Below are 24,202 nucleotides of genomic sequence, written 5' to 3'. Positions count from 1 at the left end.
GGCTCCGGTTGCCGCGCACAAAACGCCGAAATGTTGTTGATTACTTTCAGCTACACGCAAAGTCCCAGGCCCGAGAGAGAGTTTAGAATGTAGGTGAGGCCGGCATGAGAGAGTTTAGAATGAAGGTGAGGGCACCAAAACATTGTGAGACCAGAGGGTGGGCCTTACGCGAAGAGCATCAGCCATGCTGGTGCGCTTTTGGAGCAGTGGCGTGCTCAGCAAAGATCGAGCGGCTTGCGACCGAATCCATACACGTGAAGCATCTTGTCCTGCGCCATCCCCGGGTTGGGTGGCACCAACCACAGCCAACTGCCATGTGGTTCGATCAACCAGAGGCAGCATTATGACCATCAAGCGTCATCAGGTAGCGCCAGATTGTTGACGATGAGAAACCGTCCCCGATCAAACGCGTGTTGGAGATGCATGCATGTCAACAATGACACGACAGTGTTGCCGTGAATGCCATGCCAATACAAAGTTCGGAGAAACCATCGATCACAACGATGAGTGAGAGAGCGCACACGTGTTGCAAGCAAGACGAAGACAAGGGAAGAAGGTAAACCCCGACTCGGATGCAGTTGCACAACATTGTACCCACAATGCCGTGAGCGAGCATGCAAAAAGGAGGCAAACAAGGTTCAACAACCACCAACCTTGTCAAGCAGGTCGCGCTGACTTGGGGTGGTGACGGCATGAAGTCCCAAGACGGGCAGGAGCCAATTGCTATGCTCAGCCATGTCGCCGAGGTGCGGCTTGAGGAGTGCAAAGGTGAAGCCTCGCGCACTGGTATCGGCGTTGAGTGAAATGAGCTTAATTAGACTGCCCGTGCTCGTCTACGTGCCCCTTGGAGGGGCGGGGACACCACGCTAGCAGGGGGCGGGGTAGCAAGGTGCAAAGAGTGAGTCAGTACATGGGGAAGGTGATCGCGCCAAGGGTTTGCCGCCAAAGCGGTGGGATGAAATAAGATTTCCGCTGTTATCAACCTTGTTGGCGTCGGGGCTTGACTGCACTGATGCCCTCACGACCCCCGCGTTGTTCTCAACTGCCGTTTGTTTGCAGGTTCTCCGCCTCCTCATCCGCGATCTTCTTGAGCAAGAGAGAGAGAGAGAGAGATTTGCTACCGCGGTCGTCGGGTCGCGTGGCGTTGGCAAGAGCCATGTCTTGGACCTCTTTTGTCAAATTTGCCCCTTTTGTGGCGCGACTCCGGAGCTCAACCTGAGCCGAGCGGGCCAAGACCGTATCCTACAATCTCTGCCGTCTCAGATTCAACCGCGTGCTTTTGAGCAGCTTCGCGGTGCGCGAGTGATTGGCGACCCTGGCTCGTCGCCCACACCTCGTGAAGCCAGCCCTGAGCACCAGTCCCAGGCCTGGCGTGTCAATTGTCGCAAAGAAGTGCCTTCCCTGCAGTTCTTATGCCGCCAAACTATTCATGTACGTCTTGAAGCTTGAATTTGTGTTGATCGCTGCCATTTGCTCCGTGAACTTGCTTGTTATGGCAATATCAAGCTGGCCCTTTGCTTCATCTTTGGTCATGTTTTCCATTGCAGGCTGCCCAGCTACAATTTGATCGGTCCTCACTCCCCCCTCACATCCTCCGGTACCTTGATGAGGCCCATAGCACTTATTGTGCACTTTGTACCAGCCTAGGGGTCAAATATGTATGTCACTTGCATTTTTGCGTCCCCCTGACACGCCCTGCACAGAGGGAGAGAGAGGGAGGAAGAGAGAGAGAGGGAGAGAGAGAGAGAGAGAGAGAGAGAAGAGAGAGAAGAGAGAGAGAGAAGAGAGAGAAGGAGAGAAAGAGAAGGAGAGAGGGAGAGAGGGAGAGAGATAGGGAGACAGAGCTCATATCTCACTTTTCTGTACATTCATGCATACACCCCAGTCTTCGCGCCTGCTGTCCTTCTCTTGCCGATTGGTGTGTTGTTCACCTGGTCGATTGCTTTGCCCGCAGCATGCACCGACAGATCGGATCCAGACCTTTGTGCGTGCATCCACCTTTCGTGGCGAAGTCTGTCAGCATCTGCTCCTGGACTGGCCGGGCTGGCCACGTACAGTCACGCCAGAGTCTGCCGTTCCTGAAGCGCAGTGGGAGCTGGAACCTTTGTTGCTGCGCTATGCCCATCACGTTTTAGTCGTCTACGATATTCGTGAGGACTTTGATGCCTTTCTCGAGGTTTGAGCCTTTTTTTTTTTTGCGCGCCGCTCGCTTCTTTTCATGAGTTTTATTGTGGCACTGTCCGCAACTGTCTCATTGCTATACGGCACGACTTGTGCATCATTCTTGGCAGCACTTGCGCAGCCTGCTGTGTACTCTCCAACAGGTGTGCGCCCCGCGTGGGGCGGACCGCCTGTTGCTTTGCCAGCCCACACTGACTGTTCTTGCCACCAAAATGGATTTGATGGCGCCTGATCAACGCGACGTGCGGTGAGGAGGGTCGTCCTGGGCACTATTGAATGTTGCCTGACGTGGTTGGGCATTCTGACTTTCTCGCGCCCACCCCATCTAGGGCCTCAGCACATGCGGCTGCCATCCGTACTCTGGCGGCGGAATTTGATACTGTGCCAACACACGCAGCTGTCAGCCTCAAGTGGACGTTTTATAATCCAGCTTTTGTCATTGCCGAGGCCATGGGTCGGAGCTTCGGGCCGCCCAGCCGACCCTCCCCTTGTGTCATTGCGTGACCCTCTTCACCGCTGCGTGTAATGACAACGGGTCAAAGAATGGCTCAGTGCCATCATAGATTACCCATCATCTCGAGCTGAGCTCGACCACATGCATTCATATCCATTTGCACATGCTTCTCTCCCTGCCAAAATTGCAGCTGAGATGGCTGAGCTGACTGTTTCGATGACTTGTCTCATTCTTGAATTGTCATACAAAATAAAATAAAAGAAATTTAGCTCAAATATTGAATCCCTTTATATGTAGACTTTTGCGCTCGACGGGCGATGTTTATTCTTAGCATCAGCCGTCAGGAGGTATAAGCATGCCAGTGTGGCCGAGTGGTTTAAGGCGTCAGACTTAAGTTCTGGTGGGCATTGCCCGCGTAGGTTCGAACCCTGCCACTGGTAACCTTATTCCTTGACTCCTATGGCTCTTTTTGTTCACCACAACTGTTTTTCTTTTTTTTTTCTCTTGTGTGTTTTGGCACACGCATACAAGCACACACACACACACACACACACACACACACACACACGCACATGTAGCTTGATCGCGTCTCTGCCATTCTCTCGTCGGCTCTCTGCGGGCTGACTCTTGAAAGGCACATGGGGCCATGGAGGGCGGTGATCAAGATTGGCTGATGCTCGAGGAGGAGCAGGTTCCAGCTCTTCGAGAGGCTCAACGACTCGCCACGGATCGGATCTGTACTCGGCCGGCTTGTGGCCAGCCCCTGCCCCTCCTCGCCCGTCGGCGTCGCCGCTGCCAGGCCTGCCAGGCGGAGTTTTGCTCGCGCTGCTGCACTGCTTATGGCGGTGGTACCTCATTCCTTTGCCTCGATTGTTGTGCGGCCCAACCCCATCTTCATCAAGAGCCGGGTGTGCAGCGCAACAAGTCGACCGAATTTTTGGCCCGACGCCGGGTTTTTCGCAATCACACCCACAGCGATCTTCGGCTGCAGGCCGTCCGGCTGGCCCGAGGCTTGCCCAAGCCCTCCTTGGCCAGCTCGCTCTCGCATACATTGGGTCTTGCCACGCCCGCAACGAGCCGCTGGTCACGCTGCAACGTGCTTCCACAAGCCGCTACGGCGCCTGCGTGCCACGCTTGTAATGCGCCCTTTCAAGCCCTACTTCGCCCGCGTCAGTTCTGCCGCCTCTGTGGGCGAGCCCTGTGTGCCAAGTGTATTTTCAATACCATCCAAGTCTATCGTCAAAACCTAGGGGATAGCGACGCCAAGGTGCAGGTGTACCACCCAGACCTGGAGCAGCCAGCACAGAGTGTCATACTGCCAGGCTGCGACGCGTGCTTGACGGCCCTGGAAGATGCCTGTGGCTTGGATCGGCGCCTGGACCTGGCTGCTCGCCAGCGTCAAAAGAGTCACTCTTCACCCACCCCCTCCCAAGCGGGCGTACAATCCAGTATGTCCGGCTCTGCAGCTCGGGACCAAGGTCCGGGCGGACTCGAGCCGAACAGTGCGAGCGAACCCTTCCACCGGGTGTGCCAGCTCTACAACAAGAGGCTTTTTCAGCTGGCCCGCCAACTACGCCAAGACTTTGCCCGCTATCACATCCTCGTCTGCTCAATCTCTGGACAGGACGTCCAGGTGGCGGCCACCCCTGTGCTTTCCGCCAGCCTGCACGCTCTTTTGCTAAATGCCGAGGCGGACCTAGCCCAAGTGGGTTCCCGTGATCGGGTCAATCTGGTGGCCAAGAGTCAGGTCGACCTCACTGAGGGCTTTGAGGCTCTGCAAAAGTGTACCCTTCAACTGACGGGCCTACTTAAACGACAGGGACCTGACATGCGCCCCGTCGAACAACGCGTCACCCGCAACCTCATCAACGCGCATGCACGCCTCTACCAAGAGCGTATTGGAGCTTTTCGTGCGGCCCGCGCCCAACTGGCAGAGGTTTTACCCGACCACGTTTTGACGGTGATACAGGCCACCAATGACGAGCGCGCCTTGCGCTTTGCCGTGACCCAGCTGCGCCAAGTTGGCATCGAGCTTATGGCTTTTGATCGCTTGCAGTCCCTGGCTGCCGACACCGCCAGTTGCCTCAGCGTGCTCGAAGACGACTGGCATCGAAGCCTGACGTCCATCAATCAAAATTCATCCGAGTCCATGCCAGCCCTGGAGTTCGACGCCGAAAGCGCCGCCGTTCAACAGTTGGTGCAGGACCTCTTTCGCTCGCAGCCGCTGCTGCTCCCGTGTCTCAAGGTGCCGCACGCACCTACACGACAGCAGCAGGTGACCCAAGCCTGGAACGTTATGCTACGTCAAGTTTCACGCGTTCTTCACGATCGTTCCTGCGAAGCAGCCAGTGGGCCATCGCGTCGAGCGTGCGCTGAACTTTTCCAGCGCAGCTCTGCCATCTTGCAACCACCTGAAACTACTGCACCATCTTCGGATTGGGTTCTCCTATAGCTGCCTGCGCCCCTTGTCCCGTGCACTTTTTCTTTTGGCCCTCCCTTGAGCGTACAAATGAGCAAACAGGCGCACAAAACTCTTGCTGGAGGCCCCACAAAAGCTCCAAGAGGAAACGGATGAGCAAGTTTGTCAATTGAATACTTTTCGGCAGCTCGCGATGCTTGGTGCTGTTCTTAGATTGGTTCCTCCTCCAGCCAGCTCATGTCCACTGGTTGAATGCATTGACGAGCAGAGTCATGCATGGTCTTGTCTAGCTTCCAAATTTTATGTTGGCCCTAGATCAATACCCCAGTCAGATAGAAAGCATTCAACACCAAGGAGAAGAGTTGAACAGAGGGGAGCATGGCTGCGGCGCGGAGCATGCCCGAAAGACATTGGCCAACGCCCACAAGTGCATAAAGAAGGTCAGGCACAGCTTGAAATCATTGTGCAGGTCATACCTTGACCGGGTAGCGTACAATCAGCTCATGGGGGTTCTTGCAGACAAACACGTAAGGCATATGCGAATCGCCGTCTGGGAACTGCAATGCAGTCATGTGGCCAGCGGCGGTGAGGAGGCATCTCGAAGTCGTCATTGCAATGTATGAGGCTAGGCGGTACAACGTCGGTCAACATGTGCCGGCATACCTTTTGGCGATATTCGTCCTGGGGAAGAATGTCTTCCACGTCAACAAAGCCCAACAGGCAGGCAGTCGGGTACTCCTTGGGGAACGGCACATTGCGCCCGGCAAAGCGCTCGCGGTAAAAGTCTTCAAGCTGCTGAATCTCCTCGGGATCAGGTTGCTTGCTTGCAGCGGCAATCCACAGGCGCCCGCGGTGCGGGCCGGTCCACACGCGACCTTCGTGCATTTTGATGCCATAAACCAGCAAGCTGGCCCATGGCTGGTGCATGCTCATGCAAAAGCCACCGTCCGCCATTTCCTGCAGCTCGCGGTCTTGCAATCGCAGGCGCTGCTGCCCCGTGCTTTTGCTCGTAGGCTGGCTTGAGGCTTCAGTCTCGTCCGCCGCACTATGTGCAAATGTGGTTTCGATTTGGAATTGTGGACGAGGCGCCGTTGCGTCTAACATTGGGTTTTGGTCCAGTCGCCCTGCGAGCCAATAAACAAGTGTGTTATCAGCCCTCGGCCGGGGTGTGGGCAGCACACACAAAGCGAGGCCACAGACGCGTACCAGTTTCAGAAGCTTCCTCAGCGGTCGGTGCATCGTCAAAGAGTTCGCCAATGGTAGGACCTCGGTGCGTCTTGTGCAGGGCACGTTCGCGACGCTCCTCTTCCTCGCGATGAGCCTCAGCATAGATATCAACTTCCTCCACATCGGCCTGTCGAACCTGGCGACCAGCAAAATCAATAGTAATGCGATTTTCACGGCGAGCAGCGCGTCGCTCGTCACGCATCTCCGCCTCGCGTTGGCGTGCAGCATCGCGCTCTTGTCGCGATTGCCACCTACGAAAGAAAGAGAGAAAGAATGAGAGAGAGAGAGAGCGAGAGCGAGAGAATTCGCGCTCTGTGTAAAAGAGAGCGCCCTTTTGCTGCTTGATAAGGCAACACCATAAACGTACTTGTTGCCATCCGTGTTGAAGTAGTCGGCTTGATCATCAATGACACGTGTACGTTGGGCCATATTGCGATCGTAGTCTAGCAATTGATCACTGTTGGTTTGGAGGTCAACGGTCAACGGTCAGCACCAGACCCCAGCGTTGGTGAGGATCGTAGAGGTAGCAAAAAGACGGCGTCTGGCGCGGGAACAAGCAAGCCACAATGGCTTTTCGGAAGTGAGTTTAGACACGATGGGATTGCGGACCTACCGCCGGGATTGGGCAAGGGCCAGAGCTTCGGGGTCAGTCATGATCTCGCCGGGAAGGGCAGAGCGGCGAAAGACCTCATACGACACTGTGGCAGGGACATCGGCTTCACGCATGAGCTTCTCCAAGAATTTGCGTGCCTGCTTGCTGTCTCGCGCCAGGAGCTCTTGCTGCTCGCGAGTGACAACGCAGGCGCCACAATGCATGCAGGGTCCAATGCCTTCTTGTTCGCAGACAATTCGTCCGCAGCGAAGGCAATTGTTAATGAGCTGGTGACGACTGGCCAGGCATTCACAGAAGCGGCGACCAGGCAGGAGGTCATTCACAAGCGAGTCTCCATCCCGATTCATAAAGGACACAAATTTGGGGCGCGGACGCCGAACGCCAGCGTTTGTCTAGCAGGACGGACAGTGCATCACCAAGGCAGCACTGTGATGAGAGGTGCGGAGCTACCATGTTCTTGGGCATAGAGGGATGGTGCTACATAAAACGCCCGGCTGACCTTGGCTCCAGCGCCCGGGTTGGCATCCTTGGTCGCTGTTGAACGTTTGGGATTGTACAGCGGTGGAAGAGAGGCTTGCACGGCCAGCGTGTCACCGACAGGCTTGTCCACAGGAAGTTGCTCTCTTCTCTTGTTAGCTGTGCTAGCTGTGCTGACTTTGCTGGCTTTGCTGGTGGTGCTAATTTTGCTAGTTTTGCTGGCCGACGTGAGGCCCGGTGGCGGTAGTGTAATGGGGCTAGCAGCGGCTGCGGGCGCAGGGGCAGGCGCCGAAGCGGGCACGACAGTGGACGTGGCGGTTGGTGCAGGCGCGGTGGAGACAGTGGGCTGCTGAAGCTTGGTCTTTTTGGCCTGAAAAGTGTTGACAAAGCTGCTGATTTGGCTGCCCGAGGCTTCGGGTGCAAAGTCAGTAACGTAGGCCCGAACTTCCTCCGCATCCTTGGTGGCAAGCAAGTATCTAACACTCAGGGGCAGCGCATGAGGAAACACTGTCGACAGTTCTACACCTTCAAGCAGGACGTTCACGTACTCGGCCGTGTCAGTGAGATAGTCCACATCGTCCTCATCTTCACCAGAGAGCTTGACCAGCTGCAGTGCCGTCCAGCGACGAAGCTGGTCACGAGCGCTTGGGGCCATGTTGACGGCACCTGGCCGCCGCTTGGTGGACAGACCACGGGCAAATGAAGGTTCACTCGATCGTGCCTCAATAATGGGCAGAGCTATGAGCGTGGGTGCAAACTGGCAGTGGATCAACTCTGAAACGCTCCACGTCCCGTGCCGATGTGGCCTTGAACAAATGCTATTCGGGGCCAAAAGCAGTCCAGTCTCTCTCTCTCTCTCCCTCTCGCTCTCTCTCCTTTTTTTTCATAACTCACCACTTGCCTAAGCGATAGTCTAATGATTATCACACTCTTTGAACACCAAAAGTATTGTCACTGTGTTCGTGTATATGGTATCAAACGGTAATGCGTCGGTTTGTGTGTGTGGTGCGTTACCCTTTACTACATGGATGTACATGACGCTGTCATCATCAGCTGCTGCTGCTTCTTTCCCCTTGTTATCTTTACAACTCCTCGCTTACTTTTATCACACTCAATCACCTCCCTCTCTTCTTTCTCTTTCTCAAACAAACCCATTCATTTCTCTCTCTCTTCTCTCTCTTTCTCTCTTGCTCTCGTCATCGTTGACTCTCTCTCTCTCTGTCTCTGTAGTTGTGCGTTTCCTTTGTGTCTTTGCTCTTTTCTCTCTCAAACCGACCAAACCAATTCAATTCTGTCTCTCTTCCTCTTCCTCTCTGCCTGGTTTTTTTTTCTGCTCCCCTGTTTCTCTTCTCGCCCGTTTCTCTTCTTGTGCCGCCCTGTGGCCTGCGCGCGTTTGTGTTCGGTCGTGTTGGTGGTTGATTGGATAGCCGACATTGGACGAAGGGTGTTCGTGGGTGGTGGACGTGCTGCTGGTCGTTTCCTGGTCTCACCTGTGACGACACATCCAAACAATTGGTACGTAACTCCGCCAACCTTGTCCACCCTGGCAAAAACCCATCATCGTCGTTGTGAGACAAGGCCTCCTTTTTGGGTGTTTTTCTGGTCCGCGCAGTCCCGAGCATTGGCCAGTTGTTCCCGAGATGTTGGCGTACTGACGCTTGGATTGACATTGGATACGTCCACAGGTCGCTCGAGCAAGTATTCCTGCAAGCCCTGATTTGACTTGGCATCCCAACGTTCCCACACATACCCCTTGTTTCTGCTCCACAGCAAACATGGCGGCCGTCAAGAAACTGCAGCAAGAGCTAAAGTCCTTCACCAAGGACCCCTTGGATGGAGTTATGGTGACTGTTGATGACACGGACCTCTTCACCTGGAACGTCGGCTTCTTTGGCCCCCCAGACAGCATTTACACGGGCGGTTACTTCAAGGTTTGAGCCCAAGGCTTCTCCGCTCTCCTCTGTCAGGCGTATCCCGCGCTCACCTCCCCCCGCCTGTTTTCCCGCATCCATAGGCCGTGCTCAAATTCCCCCCCAGCTACCCTTTTGAGCCCCCGGCCATGCAAATGACAACACCACTGTTTCATCCCAACATTTATGCCGTACGTCCCTTCGCCTCCTGGCTGTGTCGTGGTACCAAAAACCTGGCGCCCACTTGCAGTGCCCGAATCTCGCCCACACCCCGCTCACATGACCGCCTTTTAGGATGGCAAGATTTGCATTTCCATTCTGCACCCTCCTGGCGAAGATGAGATGTCGGGCGAGCGCCCCGAGGAGCGCTGGAATCCAACTCAAACCGTGCGGTCTGTTGCTTGAGCGTCCACCATTGGCCTGCCACCCTCTTGCCATCTCCGCATGCATGTACACGCTTGCCTCCGTTCTGGTGCGCCTCGAACCTCATCTCCCATTTGTGCGCGCTGCAGCACCATCATCCTGTCCGTGCTTTCCATTCTTAATGAGCCCAACATTTCTTCCCCGGCCAACGTCGATGCTTCAGTGGCCTTCCGGGATTGGCAGGCCGGCAAGTCCAAGCAGTACGAGTTGCGCGTCCGCGATCAGGTGAAGCAGAGCCAACAGCAAGCAGCCGATGAAGGACTGAGCATTCCCATGACCCAGGAAGAATACCTGGCCTCCAAGGCTGTCTCAGCCTCTGCTGTGTTAGTCCCGCTGAGACTCGCGCCCGCCAACCACCCCACGCACCAGCTTCTCGTGCTCGCTAGCTCATGGGTTTGCTGCGACGCAGGGACACTTGCGTTGATGAAGGCCCTGAGGATGAGGACTATTATGATGAAAGTGATATGGATTCGGACGTCTGCTATTCTGAAGAAGACGATGAGGACGAGGACGAGGACGAGGAAATGGACGAAGATGACGAGTAATGCCGCGCCTTCCCCTTTTCGCTACTGGCGTTTGGACAGGCTGGTCTTATCTAAGCAGAGACAAGGGAGGCTGCTGGAGGTGTCATCAGGCGCCGACAGGTCGAATGGTCTACCTCCCACAGTTTCTCTTGGTCTCGACGTTTTATGGTTCGTGTTTCATGTACCATTACACTCCTTCCCACCGACCTTGTTTTTGTCGTTCTCTTTTGTGTCTGTTCAACCTGTGCCCGCTCGCTGTTTGTCGATGATGTCGACCCTGTGACCTTGTCTTGTGTGTCGTCCTTGTTTGCGTCGCCGAGCCCATCCCGAGGCTTGCCTCGGCGATCTTGTCTTCTTCTGTTGCCCGTCTCGTCTTTTTTTTTTTTTGGTGTGTATGTATGTGTATGTGTGTATGTGTGTGGTTTTCATTTTTACAGTTGTCGCGGACTTCAGTCCTCTCCTTTCCTTCTTTCCGAAACCCCTCGTTTCTTTGTTTCTATTTCTTGATTGTGAGAAGAGGCAGCCCTCAAGGTGGATGTGCCCGGTTTTTTTTTCATCCACGCTGCTCTTTTTCTCCCTTGCATTTGAAATTGAAAGCAAAGGCACCGAAGTGTGTTCAATGTGCTTGCTCTGTCATCGTTCTGAGGGCCACACTACAACAAAGACCGTCAGCCATCAATTACTTTACAAGTTGTTAGTATCATGGTACCGAAACACCGCAGGTCAAGCTGCGGAACGACAATGGCTGGGGTCAAACGCAAAACTACAACTGTGGCACCGTTCATTCATTGATTATCGAGGCGCGCTGCGCCGCACGTTGCCACTGCCACTGCACAACCCGGTAAACCAACGAGGCCAGTGCTGTTCCAGCAACGGTAAGAGTGGCAGCTGCCGCCAGGTAATCACCTGTGGGTGCATTTGGACGAGTTGAGATACACGCAATGACGACACTGGCCAAGGCCAGCCCAATGAAAGAATTGACGGTGGTGGCGGCTGCAAATTGCTCAGAGCGCTGGTGGGCCGCACTTTGCGTCGCGGCAGCCGCCAACAAAAACCGGGCCGCCAAAGACTGTGCCACAACAAGAGCAATAAAAACACCCTGCTTCGCGTGCCAGAAGGCGGCTGCAAAAGTTGCACCCGCTGCTACCAAGGTGGCGAGCCAGGCCAAGGCTTGTGGCCGTACATAGACAGCCCGGGTACATCGGCTGGTCGCTGCCAACGTGGTACCGGCCACGGATCCAATCTCCAGCACGGCTTCAATCAGCCCATAAGGCACATGAGTGTAGTGGTATGTCAGCAAGGTTTGGTAGTAGTTGCCAAAGACAAAGATGGCAGCATAGCCAAACGTGAAGATGACACTCCAAAAAGCCATGTGAGGGTCCTGATAGTCTCGCCAGAGGCGCCGCACCAGCACGCCAAAACCAGAGCTACGGTGTGCTCCTACAATTGGGGAAGCAGAGCTGGCTGCGACCTTGTCGGGACGTCGTCCAAGGGCGGAGCACCGCCAGCGTCCATATAAATAAACGCTGCAGCCCAACGTGGTCATGACCCAGGAGAGGACAAAAAGTCGGTCCATGCGTCGCCCGTGCCAATGGGCGTATGAAACAAGTGCCTGAGCCACGAGAGCACCCACCACATTGCCGCCATGGTAACAACCCCGCGCCCAGCCCGTGGCACGAGCAAAGTGCTCCGTGGGTAGGACCGTATAGAGGATGGTAAAGAGCGCGGTGTTGAGGACGGATGAGGCAGCATATGTGATTTGACTGAGCACGGCGGGCAAAAGGCCGCGGCCAAAGAGAAGCAGCATACGGGTACCTTGTCGGCAGAGCAAGCCCAGGCCCAGGGCATTGTAGTAGCCCGCAAACTCAGCCAACAGCCCCAAGGGTAAGAAGAACGCAAACGTGGCATACGTATCAGCGGGCCAGACGTAAGCGTCTTGCTGATGCTCGGTCAGATTCTTGACATCATCGAGGTAGGCAGCCAAATAGGGCTCGGACGGTTGGCAATTGATGCAAAAGGCGATCAGAGCTATCAGGAGTAGCGGATTCCGCGCATCAATCTTTGAAAAAAGCGATGCTGTTTCATAGTCGGGTCCAGACGCATCAGGGTCGGCTTGGCTTGATTCATCCTTGTCCAGTAACGGAGCTCCCAAGTCTTGGTTCTGTGACAGCTCGAGGTCGGCATTAGCGGGGGCCATGACTGTTATAGATGCATATTGCTCCCAAATCGCCGAAGCACCATTCGCAGCCGATCCGTCTGCTTGTATACTTTCAGATGGAATCCCTCGGCGTTGTGGTGATCAGGACTTCAAACCCAGGACAAGCAGGGTGTGTAGTCTGCCAGCCCAATGAGACAGCTGCCGACCAAGTGGAAAGATGCACGTAAGAAGAGGAGCGTGCGCCAACTCTCCTCTGGCCAAGCCGGGGCGGAGGTTGAGGAAAAAAAAAAAAAAAACGCGCACAGCCTTATCTCCAATTTTTTTTGTGGAGACGCGAAAGAGTTTCTTTCGAGGTGTCAGGGTAATAATGTCAGACTGCACAAACAGGTCCGCACGCACCGTGAATATACACTACGGACATTATCGTATCTTCAACAATGTCTAAAAGGCCCACAACAAGTGGAAAACGAGCCGTTACGGGCTCAGATTCATTTCGCTTCCAAAGGCGGGGAGTCGTCGCCCGGGAGCGGCCTGGGCGAAAGAAGAAGCATGTCTCAAACAACATCCGTGGCACAAGTTCAAAACCTTGGGCATCGGAGGCCCAGTGGTGATGGGTCGCCATTACCCAAGCGAGCAGCCTGCGCTTCCGACACCACCGTGGCCGCGGCAAAGACCACGCCCCAGCCCCGGACTGCGACGCCCACGCAAAGTTCGTATTTCTTTACCAAACCCGAGCAAGGGGCCGGACCCGCCCGCGTTTCGTCATCGAATCAGGCAGCAGCAGTCACAGCTAGTGCGGCGACAGCCTCAGCTGCTGGTGGGCCGAGAATTGTGCTCGAGTTTTGCGAGCGACGGCTCAAAGCTTGTGCCATCTGCCTTGAGTCGCTGCGTCTGGACACTGATGTGCGCGGTCGGCCCAAGGGTTGTGCCCACAGCCACTTTTGCTCTGGCTGCCTGCGGCAGTGGCTAAGCGCGGCCCGGTCCTGCCCGCTGTGCAAGGCACCGAGCGACGTGCTTCAGTTTGTTTGTGGTCGAGAGGACACGCTGCTACGCGAAGAGCCGCTCCCAACACTGTTGGCGGAAGCCCCCGAAACCACATCCGAGGTCATTGACAGCACGGTGGCTCCCTCGGGCAGTGAGCTTGGGTGTGCCGTCTGTGGCGAAACAGAGGGTGATCTCCTGCAATGTCGCTTTTGCACGATGCAGGCACATTCGGCTTGCGTTATCAAGGGCCGAGGTTCTTGGAAGTGTGCAACCTGCGAGGCGGAGCGCCAGCAATGCCGGCAGACGCAAGGGCCACGTACGCGCCACGGCTATCGCCAGGACGACTTTGTGGTCGAGGATGAGGAGATCAAATCTGAGGGAGAGAGTGATGATCAAGGCGACGACGACGACGACGACGACGACGACGACGACGATCTGTCGTTGGACGAGGGCATGTTGCCGCCTATCTCGCCAATACGCATCGGTACCCGTAGCTTACGCTCCCTCCCCAGTCGTCGCCATCGCCAACCTCGCACACTTGGATATAACACCGAAACAACCACCAGCCCTGCGCGAACCTCTTTACGAGCCTCGGTACGAGCAACAGTGGAATCTTCGCCCGACGGTTTGAGCGTCCGAGCGAGCCCAACTGCCGCACGGGCGGTTACAACTGACTATATAGTAATCGACGATTAGTTGAGCACACCATATGCAAATTTGATCCATGTGCATGTGCGCAAGTGTGTGTGTGCGTGTGCGTGTGTGTATATACGGCCCGGTCCAATCGAGTCTATGAAATCTGTAGATAGCTTCGCCATGATTCTGAAGTTGGCATGGCAGCAAGGACTCTAACTGAAGCTTGGCTCTTGACTCCATCATCTGAGCTGCCTCAGCTCAAGGCAATACATTCCTGGCCTTTGTAGCCAAATCTAAAAGTAGTGGGATCTCACTACTTCTAAACTTCTAATTCGGCAGGGTCGCTCTTGAACAGGGGATGCTCTCGAGGGGGTTTGATGTTTTAATGATTGTTAAATGATTTGCGAAGGCGAAAGGCGGGATTTCATGTAAAAACGCCAGCGTTGGGCTCGAACGTTGCTGCCAGCTCCACGCAGCTGGCATTCGCTTCCTCTGTGGCTGAAACAACATTGAAAATACAGCCAGATGTAGAGATGTAGATGCAAGTCCCATAAACACCTTCCCCCCCCCCAAACAAAAAAAAAAAAAAAAAAAAAAACAGCAATAAGAATTACTTCAGGTCTGGCGCGAGCATCGCTAGAGGAGTAGCGGAATGTTAGTCTTATTTGTAACGAGCAATTGCGTTCTCAACTGCCTGGGAGCCTAAATACTTGACTACCAAGGTGCTCAACCTGGCGTTACTCCAGGCGCCCGCACTTTAACGTCGGCGGTACTTATGGGAGTGGCAAAGGAGGAGCAAAAGACTTAGTAGTCTTGCCTCAGCGCGTGTGGTTGTTGCAGCAATAAAACGGGTTTATGCATATCGTAACTAGGAAGCATAATTGAATTTTGTTGTAAATGTGGCACCTGTTGTCGTACCGTATCATAAGGACACGTGTGTGTTGGTGTTGCTCTCTCTGTCTCTCTCTGTCTCTCTCTCAGTCTCTCTCTCAGTCTCTCCCTCTCTGTCTCTCTCTCTTTTTTGTCGATTCGATCCGGTCATCGGCAGGATGCGGGGGGGCGAGCAGGTGGACCGCGAGTTTGACGTTAGCAAGGCCCGGGTGTTGGAGCAACTGCAGCTGTGTCTTGACAACAGCAAGAAAGGTGCTCTGGATGCACCGATCGAGGCACTTTTGAACTTTATCAATGAGCTTGATGACTATGTCACGACGTCCTCTTGCTCCGGCCGCATCGCGCTCTTTTGCGAGCAGCAGGATGCTCGCAAGCGCACCGGTATGTGCATGGTCCTGCATCAAAGCCAAGCCTGGGTCTATGGCAAGCATTGATGCCACCAACTGCCTCCTCTTTTCTTCTCTCTCTCAATGCACTTCTGTTGCTTTTTCATTTCTCTCCGTTTCTCTCCTTTGGCTTTCCCTCGTGGCTTGGTTCGGGACCTGGCAGGGACATGGCTCTTGGCTTCGCACGATGTCGTGACGGTAGAAGCCGCAGCTGCGGCATATCAAGACGAGCGAATTAGGGATTCACAGGGTCCTGTCATGTTCAAGTTTGAGCCATTTGTGCTTCATGTCCAATGCCGCACCCTGGAGCGAGCTCGCGATTTTCTCAAAACTGCCCTTGATTGCGGGCTGCGGTACGCTTGGCGGGTGTGCAGTGTGTGCACTTGGACATTGCATATTTTTTTCGTTTCACAGCTTATGGATGGCTTCCTTGTGCATGTGTGCGCCGTGCATTAGCAACTCTGGTCTGGTGTTGGGCAAAAAGTTTATGGTGGCCGTCCGCACCACCCTCAAGTTGGAGAGCCCGGTGGCATACGATGGACAGCGACTGGTCGATGAGGCATACATTGCTTGCCTCGTACAGATGGCCAATGATATGTTTGCTGAGAACCTGCAAAGGATTGCGCGATTTGAAACTGGTGTGCGTGCAATGGTGGCGCGACAGGCCGAGCAAGCCACACGGGCCCTTGAGCGTGAACACGCGCGCCAAGCTCGAAAGCATTCGCAGATGGCGGTTGCCCCAGCGGCCAAGCCAACATCAACCCCAGCAGAAGCGGAAGAGCCCATTCTCAGTTTAGATTTTTGAGCTCCTCACCTCGGCCCGTGACATCGTCACCATGTTCACACCGTCCAACGATTACGTCCCCAACTTCCTGCAGTTCTCGATGTCGTGTGACTCTGTACTCGTGTCACTGAGGTGAAGCTCAATATTACATTTTCTTTTTGCTGGCGGGCTCATGGCCGTGTGCCTGCAATGCGTGCCGTTGTCCCTTGTCATTTTGTCCCCGTTTTCGACTAGAATTCCTCTGCTGTGCAGACGATCAAAAGACTCAATTGAAAGCAGGCTGGCTACCTAGTCTGGCTCTAGTGTACGCCGCACGGGCAGAGCGAATGGGGACGAGGGGTCCGGGTAGATGTGAACGATTGGGCAAAACCCAAGTGGGGATTTGCTGCAACAGCAAGTGATCAAATGAGGGGTCCGACGCAGTCGGTAAGCACAGAAGTAAAACGCATGATACTCAATCCCGCTTAAGCTAGCAGCTTGAGGGCTTTGGAGAGTCTGCGCGGGGCGGGGGCGGGGGCGGGCACGCGATCAGAGTGGCGAGGTAGCAAGCAAGGCCCCGTCCAGAACAGTGGCTTGTTCAAGTTGGATAGGCAGCCGGAGCAAGCACACAAACCTTCGTTCAAAGGACTTGCGCACGAAGGCTGCAAATGCGGCCGCCGTGGCCTGACTGCTCTGCAGGACGTAATCCAGTTGAGTGGGGGTCAAGGGGCCATGTTGCTCACAGGCCAGGACTCGACCGCCTTCAGCACCACACGACAACACCACGGTGGCGTTTGCCGAGGCCTAGACCACGAGGCGGTGGCAAGGTGAGTAAGCAGAGCGACGAAATTCCGTGAAGCGTCGTGGATACACGGTTCCTTCACCACCTGCAGGCGCGAGTGGGGTAAAAGTACCTGGGCCTCTGTGGCTGACGGGTCAAGGAGAAAACCTCCCTTGGCGTCAAAGGCAGATGAGACACCAACAAAGACGTTGGTCATTGGAAGCCCGGCATCCAGGAGGGCAAGGCAAGTGGCAGAAGCAAGGGCGGCCAAGACACCCCCATCATCCTGGACCACGTGGGCGGCAACGGCGCACTGCGACCGGGGTTGCTCGTGGACCTGCAGGGCACAGTCCACGCACTCGCGCAAAAAGTTTTCAGCCGCCGCGTCTGTCACTTTGCGCTGACCGCCCTGTCAAGCATAGGCACACGAAAGGATCGTGAGGGGTTTATGTGCATCCATAGGCGGCGGCGAGCTGACAACATTTCTACCAATGACAACAGGTGAGGTTCTGAACGATTGGAGCGTACCACGCCTCGAAACGATACTTCGATCGCACTGCGATCTGGGAGCTCGCTGCGGACGGGGACTCCGCGAAAGCCTGTAGAGCACGGATGTGAGGAGGCAATGTACACAGACGCAGCATACACACGAGGCCCCCGTGTGGTGATACAGCTCACGCAGCGTTTTGGGGCTTTCACGTACCGAAAACGGAGACTTCAACACAGGTCTGGCCCAAACGAAAGCGAGCTGATCCATCAGCCGCCGAGTTGACAGCAAAGTCACAACTCAGCTCCCGCAGCTGATTGGGGGCCCGGCCGTCTTCTCGCGCAGCGCCGTTCGGGTTCGTGGAGCTCGACATGTTGCCGTTACCAAATGCAAATGATGACAACGCTTTTGCAAACGACGAAATCAGTCACCATATTCATCTCCTTTGTCAGACAACTTTTTGTATCAAATAAATCAATAGTTTGACAGGGAAAAATAGCATCAACGGCTATTCAACTGGCCCAAAAGCCAAAAAAATCCATCAACTGCAACGGTTCTCTACAGAGCGCAAAGCACAAAGGCACTAAGGACGTAACGGTAACAGCAAAACAGACATCGTTACAAGAGAGAGAGAGAGAGCTTGAGAGAGCTTGAGAGAGAGAGAGCTTGAGAGAGAGAGAGCTTTAGCAGAGAGAGAGAGAGACAGAGCTTGAGAGAGTCAGTGTGTTTCCTCGAGCATTCAACTGCTGCTGGAGCTGGACTCGACCGGTCACCCCTTCCCTCCCCCACACGACGAAGCCCCTCGACTCAACAGACGGCTTCACTCGAGTCGAGTGCCCAAGGGTCTGGTGCCTCTGCCTGGGCTTTGCTCCAGGTTGTGTGGTTGCGTCTGGCTTCACGGTCAGCTCTGGTCCTTGCTGTGAGCGCCCACATTTTCTGAAAGGAAACGGCAGCCCAACAACAGTGGCGTATTCCCCAGCAGCTCTTCGCTAGTCGGTCCTTGATCGGTCACGAGTGGCCACAGTCGCGTATTCGTTCGCCAGTACAGCCGTGTCCAGCATCTGCTGGCCTCACGCTGGATTGCCGTGACCTGACAGCCACCAGCATATCCTTGCCGTTGCCCTCCCAAGGACAGAGCCGTTACGTCCCTTTTGTCTCGAGACCGAGCGCGTGTGCGTTGCACCGATTGTCATTTGCCCCTTTGTTCAGCTACCCCTTCAAAATGGATCCGATCTTTGGTGAACGTCTAGCAGTCTATCAAGACAGCGATGATACGGTGGCTGCCGAGCGGCCGGCTCGATCTGCTGCCTCGAAGCGCCAACATCATGACGACCCTGCCCTTCCCGTACCAAACAGTCAATCAAAGCGCCGTCATGGCGCACCGCTTCGTCAGTTGAGCAACGGTGTCGCCGCTGCAGGTCATAGTCACATGGTCAGTCCTCGCTCTGCCCTTGGCTTGACGCAGGCAGAGGTGATTTGGTCTGTATTTTGTGCTGATGTTAGCAGCCTGAGCTAGAGCTACGCTCGTTCACGCACCCTTATTCTGCCTTTGATTTGCATGGCCTTTTAGGGGGCAAATTGTGCTGCTGCGCTGACTAGTGCCCCATCGCTCTCTGCAGCGGAGAATGACCCATCTTTGGCCACCGATGCGGCTTTTTCAGAGAAGCTAGCCTGCAAAGATTTTTCACTCCTGCCCGCAGAGAACGCCTTTGAGCCCGCCAGGGCTGCGGTTGTGCCTGTCGCTGGTTCGTAATTCTGTCATGTTCCTTCGGGCATCTGCCAGCCTCGTTGTAATGTGGCGTCGGAAAAGGGATGGGGTCTTCGCTGCCGTGCTTTCTCTTTATGGGGAGCCAATTCTCTAAATGCCTTTCTTTCTTTCCCACTCGGATAGGTGAAAGTTTAGCCAACATGGGTCGTCACCACCCCCCTGCCTTTGCACGCATTCTCTCCAACCTGCAAGTTGAAGAATACCTCGATGACGTTGTTGAGTATCTCTTCTCTCTTGAGGTGCGCTCGGCTCTTTCTACCTGACACTTGTTGTCCCTGGCGACGCAAACTTACGTCCTCCTACTTGTATGCTTGAACGACAACAGCATAAACTCTTGCCACGCGCCGATTACATGCGCAAGCAGCGTGACATCAACCACACCATGCGCTCGATCCTTATTGATTGGCTCATTGAGGTGACGGAGGAGTACAAGTTGACTCTACAAACCTTTTTCGTAACAGTGGGCTACGTGGATCGCTTCCTCTCAGAAATGGCCGTCCAACGCAGCAAACTGCAGCTCGTCGGCGTGACATGCATGCTTCTGGCCTGCAAGTACGAGGAGATATATCCACCCACCATCGACGACTTTGTATACATCACGGACAAGACATACAGTCGACCCCAGGTCATGAAGATGGAGCACGTCATTCTGAAAGTGCTGCGCTTTGATATGGGCTCCTGCACCCCCCTCACCTTTCTATACTACTTTCTCAACGCCATTCCACATCATGATGACACCAAGTGGTTGGCACAGTATTTGTGTGAACTTTCGGCCTACGACGGCCGCCGCTCACTGGGGCAGCGCCCCTCCACCACGGCTGCTGCAGCGATTGTTATTGCTCTACATACCTTTGAGTTGCATCCTTTGGTATGTTTCACTCCCCCTCGACTCCAATACTGAAAGCATTCACGACCAAGTCCTCTGGCTGCCTCGAGTATCGTCTCACACCGCAACTCGAACCTTGCTCTGCATCCTCCTACATAGCCACCGGCCTTGGTTTCGGTGATCCGCCAGGGCCCCGAGGAGCTACAGGCCGCTGTCAACACGTTGCATGAGATCTTTTCTGTGTACCCTAACTTGCAGCACGAAGCTATCAAGGAGAAATACTCAACAGCCCGCTTCAATCGCGTAGCCGAGGTGCCGCCCACGCGCCATGCCCCTATTCTCTTCACATGATAGCCCTTGACTGGGAATCTTGTGGGATATTGGCCTGGCCCTTCACCAAGCCATCAGTCCCTCTGCATGTTCAATTGTGTTCTGCTGCTTGAGCTTTTATTTTCTCTATTGTTTTGTTAGAGCTGCTGCATCATTCGAGTTGTGTCCTGTCCCTGAGTATCCTTATTTCCCCCTTTTCCCTGGCCTCACTCGGCGCAAGCGCCTTACCTTCTGTTCAAAGGCGCTCCGCGCTTTTGATATCGTCTTGTGGCAGCGGGACAGGACTCTTCTTTTGTGTGTGTTATTCTCACAACTCGAATGTGCGCCGCGTTTGCAACGCGCGTTTCGAAATGCTGTCCTTTATTCCTCCTGTTCGAGTCTTGCAGCCCTTTCGCCCCCTCCGACAGAAAGTTTTGTGTTCGCCTATCGTTATGCCCTTTTTGATCAGGGAGGTGATTGGCTCGTAAATTTGCATAGGTTGCCAGTGTTCCCTCTACCGTTTTGGCAACCCACCCACGATGTGTTGTGCGACCCATCAGTCGAGATGAGGGTCCCACATCTTCACCTTCACCCCACCCATTTGTAATTGAGAAAGAGAGTTTCACTTGCATTCGGGTTTGATGTGGTACTTTGGAAGCAAGGCAGAGCACACTCTAAAATCACTTTCGGGCTTTTCTGGCCGGTTGAACATCAAAATACAACCACAGACAAGAAATCACAAATGAAAACAAATCCAACGAGCAGGTCTTCACGTCATCATGATGCAAAAAAAACCAATACCGAGCTACAAGAAAAACAAGAAATGATAACAGGTCAAGTTGCAGAGGAAAATAGAGAGAAATCAGGGCGAGGTGGTCAGAGAATCCCTGATGCGAGAGAGGCCACAATACCACCTCAAAACAAGTATGGGTGGCAGGGCCGGGCTATGTCACACTCTGCTCCAAAAGGCAGCACCAAGCGATAAAGCAAGTGGGTTCCTGCGTTTGACAACAGCACCCGACCCCTTGTGGATGACACGGGCTTTTTACGCTGTCGAGTCCATGGCTGTCGAGCCAAAGCAGGGAAGAGTTAACGTGGATGAGAAAGTCCGCAAAGCGTGAGTCCGCGATGCGCCTGTGTCACGAGACACGAAACACGAAAAGAGTTGCAATATACATCAGAGGGTGCAAACTCACATTGCAGCGCCCGATCTGCAAAGTAGCGCACATCTACATCCTGATCGGCCACAAGCTTTTCCAAAGTAGGGCGCATGGCGGCGTCGACCGTACTGGCATCGCTGCCCATTGAAGTCAACAGCGTCTCAAGAGTCTTTGCCACATTAATACTAAATCGGGGGTTCATAAACAAATGATGAGGAGCAGGGAAAAGAAAAAAAAGGACAAGGAAAAAAAAACAAAAAAATAGAGGAAGAGGTAGAGGAAGAAATCAGCAGCGACAGGCTGTCCGCGCATGACGATTGTGCGACGTTGTCAGTGCAAATCATCGGGCGTGAATACTAACCGAATGTTGGGGATTTTGTCGGCAGCCAGGGGCAAGACCATGGGTAGAATCTTTTCCTTGCACACCACAGGCTCGCACACACCCGAGAGGTCAGCGCACGCAAAAAGGGAAGTTAAACGATGGCTAAAGTGCGAATCCTGTGCCAGCTCCTTAAGGGGGCCCATGATGGCCTTGCTACACCACTGTGAACCAAACTCCTTGGTCAGCTTGCAAAGGCAGTCGATGGCGGCCCGACGCACAGCGTAAACTACCGAAGACCAATGATTGAGGTAAGCAACACGGCACACATACACACACACACACACACACACATATGAGCGCACCGCCGCATGCTATGTGTGGATCAACGTGCGCAGATGCCGAGGGCGATTGGTGACTGAGAGGGCTCAGCGAGTGCGTACCGAGTCCTTCAGCAAGGCAAGGAACTGGGGCAACAGCAGCTCAATTGTATAATCCTTGCCGACGATGCTGGACAGTCCCATGATAACGGTAGCAATGGCCGCACGGCAGTAGTCGGACTCATCAGAGACAAGGCGCTCCACCGAAGGCAGAATGTGCTTGAGCACGTTGTTGACACGGTTGGTGGTTCCCAGATGCAAGCTGAACGCGTGCACCTGACGGGCGGCACACGTGCGAACTTCGGGCTCCGAGTCGTTCAGAAGGTTGACAAACGCGGGCAGGAGGTGTTGGTCTGAGAGCTCAGAGGACAGGACGCTCTGCAGCTCAGTGATCACATCGGCCAACATGTAACGAACTCGCCACGAGTCATCCTTGAATGACTTTACACAGCTTTGTACAATGATCGTAGCGTGCTGGCTGGCTGGGAGGGAGCGGGCCAACTCGGGCAGAAGCCCAACAGCCAACAAGCGGACCGAATCTTGCGCATCCTCCATAAACTGTGAGAAGAGGGGGCGCAGCTGCTCGAGTGCCGTGGCTGCCGAGCAACATTTGAGCATTTCCTGCATAGAGCCGACGTGTGCTATGAGTTGAAGCATCAGGCAATATTTGTAGGGCTTGAGCAGGACGAGGCGAAATGGGAGCTGATCGAACCTTGAGGTAGGTCGCGGCGGCCCGGCGGACCATGGGTGTGTTGTCGCGGCACAGGTCAGCATAGGCCCTGTTCGTTTGTGATCGCACAATGAGGCGAAATGAGTGGGTACGAGGTGGGCGATATTGGCTTGCATCAACTCGCGCGCGCCTGGAGCCAGAAAGAGCGGAGAGAGAGAGAGAGAGGGAGAGAGAAGCCGTCTCGATATCGTACATAATGACGTTTTGCTTGAAGCCTTCATCTGTGACTGCTGTATAAAGGGTAGGATAAAGAGCGCAAGCCGTGGTACGCTGCGCGGGCCAATGTGCTACATCAAGGTCCCGCGATATTCCGCAAAGCAAGTGACCGAGTTCAAAAAAAGGGGGGCGAAGAAGCATGAGCGGTGGATTGAGTATGTAATGTGTTGCTTTGTTGCAGGCGGGGAGCGGGCCGGCTATACGAGGAGCGATGGCCGTCGATAGTCTGTCTACGTACCGGTGGTCAAGCGGTCAACCAGAGGAATATAGCTGACGTAGAGCGCATTCGAGGTCAGAAGGCCAGCAATCTTGTTCAAGCCCGTTGCCGCCTGCGTCAAGCCCAGGCATCCAAGAGAGTAAACGACATTTGGGTCAAGGCGGCAAGAGGTTTTCAGCAACGAGACGACTTGTTGGTGGACACACGAGCATGTTGTGTAGAGTGTTTGGGTGAGGTTGACGCGGGTATGTATGTGTCAAAATGACAGGATCAACATGGACGTACGCGTTCGCGAATGACGGCTTCTTCTGAAGAGGCCAGCTCCTCGAACAGGGGCTATCAGCCATCAAGTGTTGCAGCCGCATAACGTGAGGAGCGATCGATACTTTGGCGGCCATGGTTTGAGAGGTAGCAAGCAATGCCAGGACCAAGCAAAAAAAAGCAGGGGAGGATATCTACGTACTAGGAGAGATTCAACACACTCGACATCACCAACAAACTCGGTGAGGGCCCCGGCTTCGAGGGCCAGCTGCGCAATTGCTTCGTCTTCATCATCAATGGTTTCTGCAGGAGTGGGGCAAGGCGGGGGGTGAGTTGGTGGGAGTGCCGCACGACCAGGCAGCAGGGTATCAAAAGTAAGCAGGGTAGGCTTCCGCCTAGTTGCAAACAGCCAGGTGACACGGGCACGGACCGAGCAGATAGGGTACAAGCTCATCACGAGTGCGCACGGGGCCGATGGTTTTGGCGATAAAGGGGAGAGCGCGGATCGATGCCAAGCGGGTCTGTTATTGAACGTTGGAACAGATGCAAACACAAGGCGGAGGGGCGCGGTGAGAAGAAAGCGGGCAGCGGAGCCAATCAAGCAGCGAGCCCAGACCGAGCCAGGCGGCACAAGTGGATTTGATATGCAGGGTGGACACATGGTGACGTACGTCTAGTTCTGCGCTTTTGAGATTGTCGATG

The 24,202-nt window shown here is 54.6% G+C and overlaps 8 protein-coding genes across 8 annotated transcripts; 4 read left to right on the top strand and 4 right to left on the bottom strand.

Moving 5' to 3' along the window:
* Positions 1 to 1,038: 1,038 nt before the first annotated feature.
* On the bottom strand, positions 1,039 to 1,849 carry MONBRDRAFT_22828 (uncharacterized protein; the record flags this gene model as incomplete). The annotated part of the gene is made up of 3 exons (XM_001742964.1): positions 1,039 to 1,117; positions 1,436 to 1,643; positions 1,702 to 1,849. The coding sequence occupies 3 exons, from the start codon at positions 1,847 to 1,849 to the stop codon at positions 1,039 to 1,041; spliced, it is 435 nt and encodes a 144-aa protein (XP_001743016.1).
* Positions 1,850 to 3,281: 1,432 nt separating this feature from the next.
* On the top strand, positions 3,282 to 4,910 carry MONBRDRAFT_22827 (uncharacterized protein; the record flags this gene model as incomplete). Its single annotated transcript, XM_001743286.1, has 1 exon — positions 3,282 to 4,910. A coding segment is annotated over one exon (1,629 nt), but the record flags the coding sequence as incomplete, so codon positions are not given.
* A 353-nt stretch (positions 4,911 to 5,263) lies between these two features.
* MONBRDRAFT_35853 (uncharacterized protein) lies at positions 5,264 to 8,026 on the bottom strand (the record flags this gene model as incomplete). Its single annotated transcript, XM_001742963.1, has 7 exons — positions 5,264 to 5,365; positions 5,531 to 5,611; positions 5,718 to 6,025; positions 6,321 to 6,532; positions 6,649 to 6,738; positions 6,976 to 7,286; positions 7,394 to 8,026. 7 exons carry the CDS (start codon positions 8,024 to 8,026, stop codon positions 5,264 to 5,266), a joined length of 1,737 nt encoding a protein of 578 aa, XP_001743015.1.
* Positions 8,027 to 9,134: 1,108 nt separating this feature from the next.
* Positions 9,135 to 13,805, top strand: MONBRDRAFT_2142 (uncharacterized protein; the record flags this gene model as incomplete). Its single annotated transcript, XM_001743285.1, has 5 exons — positions 9,135 to 9,302; positions 9,386 to 9,472; positions 9,576 to 9,673; positions 9,794 to 10,010; positions 13,674 to 13,805. Coding segments are annotated over 5 exons (702 nt in total), but the record flags the coding sequence as incomplete, so codon positions are not given.
* A 1,250-nt stretch (positions 13,806 to 15,055) lies between these two features.
* On the top strand, positions 15,056 to 16,088 carry MONBRDRAFT_5697 (uncharacterized protein; the record flags this gene model as incomplete). The annotated part of the gene is made up of 3 exons (XM_001743284.1): positions 15,056 to 15,278; positions 15,447 to 15,636; positions 15,698 to 16,088. The coding sequence occupies 3 exons, from the start codon at positions 15,056 to 15,058 to the stop codon at positions 16,086 to 16,088; spliced, it is 804 nt and encodes a 267-aa protein (XP_001743336.1).
* A 267-nt stretch (positions 16,089 to 16,355) lies between these two features.
* Positions 16,356 to 17,687, bottom strand: MONBRDRAFT_22822 (uncharacterized protein; the record flags this gene model as incomplete). Its single annotated transcript, XM_001742962.1, has 5 exons — positions 16,356 to 16,452; positions 16,681 to 16,850; positions 16,961 to 17,236; positions 17,356 to 17,426; positions 17,531 to 17,687. The coding sequence occupies 5 exons, from the start codon at positions 17,685 to 17,687 to the stop codon at positions 16,356 to 16,358; spliced, it is 771 nt and encodes a 256-aa protein (XP_001743014.1).
* Positions 17,688 to 19,434: 1,747 nt separating this feature from the next.
* cycA (cyclin A) lies at positions 19,435 to 20,259 on the top strand (the record flags this gene model as incomplete). The annotated part of the gene is made up of 2 exons (XM_001743283.1): positions 19,435 to 19,950; positions 20,068 to 20,259. 2 exons carry the CDS (start codon positions 19,435 to 19,437, stop codon positions 20,257 to 20,259), a joined length of 708 nt encoding a protein of 235 aa, XP_001743335.1.
* Positions 20,260 to 21,306: 1,047 nt separating this feature from the next.
* On the bottom strand, positions 21,307 to 24,024 carry MONBRDRAFT_14476 (uncharacterized protein; the record flags this gene model as incomplete). The annotated part of the gene is made up of 9 exons (XM_001742961.1): positions 21,307 to 21,562; positions 21,739 to 22,070; positions 22,140 to 22,697; positions 22,789 to 22,855; positions 23,000 to 23,093; positions 23,261 to 23,351; positions 23,525 to 23,575; positions 23,703 to 23,803; positions 23,931 to 24,024. Coding segments are annotated over 9 exons (1,644 nt in total), but the record flags the coding sequence as incomplete, so codon positions are not given.
* Between the last annotated feature and the right edge of the window lie 178 nt (positions 24,025 to 24,202).

The sequence above is a fragment of the Monosiga brevicollis genome, genomic scaffold, assembly GCF_000002865.3.
Source record: "Monosiga brevicollis MX1 MONBRscaffold_3 genomic scaffold, whole genome shotgun sequence".
Taxonomy (NCBI): Eukaryota; class Choanoflagellata; order Craspedida; family Salpingoecidae; genus Monosiga; species Monosiga brevicollis.
The sequence above is the reverse complement of the archived record's forward strand: the minus strand, read 5'-3'. Positions and strand labels throughout refer to the sequence as shown.